This window comes from Charadrius vociferus, unplaced genomic scaffold (assembly GCF_000708025.1).
Source record: "Charadrius vociferus isolate BGI_N301 unplaced genomic scaffold, ASM70802v2 scaffold179, whole genome shotgun sequence".
Lineage (NCBI taxonomy): Eukaryota > Metazoa > Chordata > Aves > Charadriiformes > Charadriidae > Charadrius > Charadrius vociferus.
This window is the reverse complement of record NW_009650072.1, coordinates 1426313-1428523: the sequence shown is the minus strand read 5'-3', so window position 1 is coordinate 1428523 and position 2211 is coordinate 1426313. Positions and strand designations below refer to the sequence as shown.

General features: G+C 36.7%; 1 protein-coding gene across 1 annotated transcript in view; it reads left to right on the top strand.

Annotated features, from left to right (window-relative positions):
• The first annotated feature begins 344 nt into the window (after nucleotides 1-344).
• TRPM5 (transient receptor potential cation channel, subfamily M, member 5) overlaps nucleotides 345-2211 on the top strand; it is a 39631-nt gene continuing 37764 nt past the window's right edge. The window contains exons 1-2 of the mRNA XM_009891995.1: nucleotides 345-461; nucleotides 1437-1617. Coding sequence (XP_009890297.1) covers nucleotides 345-461; nucleotides 1437-1617 — 298 coding nt within the window. The remainder of the gene's footprint in view (nucleotides 462-1436; nucleotides 1618-2211) is intronic.

The window sequence follows — 2211 nt, the reverse complement described above, 5'->3', positions numbered from 1 at the left end:
GGACAGATTGCAGGATCTTGCATTTTGCAACTCAGCTTCCTGTCTGCTAAATGAGAGTCAAGAGAGCCTTACTCTTTCATGCCTTTTTACAACTTGTGTTACATAGCTTCGGTGTGGAATCTGCCTCCTCCTTTATATGATGTCCAATATTTGGTACAAACACCTCCAACTTTAGCTAAACTTTATAACCATAATAGTAAAATAGTAAACTATTTTACTAAAAACTCAGTTAGATGTAAGCCAATGGATTTTGTGGCCTCTCCAGTTTAAACAGCTTCTCATTTTCCAGTTTTCTGTCATCTCAGTGAACACCTTGGTGTGCTCGTGGTCACCTTACAAATTCAATGGAGGAAATGGAAACAAAGCTCTGCAGCAGTGACAAAGAGGAAGCTTTCAAAAGAGAACTACCATACTGCATAGGAGAAATAGACTTCACAGCTTCTGGGAAGAAACGTGGAAAGGTACAGCACTGAAGAGTTTTAACCCTTTAACGCTGTTGCTGTTGTTCAGCTGTTACTTGGTATTAAATGTAGAGATTGTAATAGTGAGGGTCAACATGCCACAGTGCGAGGCATCACATTTTACTCAAAGGAGGGACCATACCTTCCTGAACATTAATATGATTTAAAATAAGGCCTAGTAATATACAGAAATAAATCACTTGACTTGCACTAACGTGCTACAAGTATCATTGATCACATTTCTTTTAAAAAAAAAAAGAAATCATGTGCCCAGCTTCCTTTTTTTTTGCATCATTTCCCTGTATTAACCTCTTTCTGCCAAAAATTAATCACTAGGGATTTCAACATTTTAAACATATTTTTGAGCAGTTTCAAGACTCTCCATAAAGTTTTCTTTCTCTGTTCTGCTAATGTGCAGAGAAGGATGTACAAGGACAGACCCAGCTCCTCACTAGTCCCTTGCATACATTAGTGCTAGAGCAGAAGGAATTCCTAGGATCAGAAATCTGCCTTATGATTTTGTTTTCATTGTAAAGTCTTAAGCACAAAACCAAAATATATACAGAACAGGAAGAAGCAACAGATTCATGTAACACATCCTTGAAAAACAGACATGAAATCAGGCAAATATTTCAGCTAGTGCAGAAACAAGAAACCCCTAAGAAATTTGTTGGCTTTGCTAGACTGCCGTGGTATTGAAGGCGGTTCAAGAAGAATAGCTGCATTAAGGGAGAGAGCAATATGTCAGTCTGCAACACAGAATTAACCCGGGGAAAAGACCCAATTAGTGAGATGACAATTATACAGAAGCCTGCTAAATTCATCCTAGTATTTAGTTCTCTGTCAGGTCTTGGTCAATAAATTTTTCTTAAATAACCAAGTTGATGATAAATTTCCCTCTGCATTAACCATGAACAATATCTCTACTGTATCCTACTATTGTTGTTCAGTGTTTTTTTGTTTTGTTTGTTGAAGTTCATTAAGGTCCCAAGTACCATTCATCCTGGAATTATATTCGAAGTTATGCTCAACAAATGGAAGCTACCTGCTCCCAATTTGGTTGTCTCTTTAGTAGGGGAAGAAGAAAATTTCCAGATGAAGCCTTGGCTACGGGACACCTTAAAAAAAGGACTTATAAAGGCAGCTCAAAGCACAGGTTAGTGCTTTAGCCTTTAAAGAAGGAATTTATATTCCTACTGGATTCTCACACCTAGCATCCAGTGATCTTTTAATGTCAATGAGCCTGCTCACATGATTATTTTTGGAAGTTCAAGGCTTTGCTGAATGCAACCTACGACCTGTATTTAAATAGCTTTTAAAAATAAAGTTATTGTATTAGAAATAGCAAAAATTAGTTGTTTCAAACCGAATTACTCTAGGCAACCAGTCCTGAAATGTAAAATTACCTGATGTTATTCCCTCAGAGATGACACTAGAAAGATAGCATGAGATGGGACCAAACATGTTGTCCCTCTTTGGTGCCGTAGCAAAATAATTCTTAAGAGAGCATACCAATGTGACTTCAACAAGAGCGAGTTTAGGTCAAAACCAAGAATTCTTGTTTTCTTCATTCTCACTTTTTAGCTACTAGTCAAAATAATGTTGCAATAGTTTTTATTTTGTGAAGATTTGTTTCTTCAAATCTAAGAGTTGAACAGACTTTGTTAGTAAAACAGCCTGTGATTAGACTCAACTTTAAACAAAAAGACCTTGGTAATGTATAATACAAACCAATTCAGCTCACTTTCTC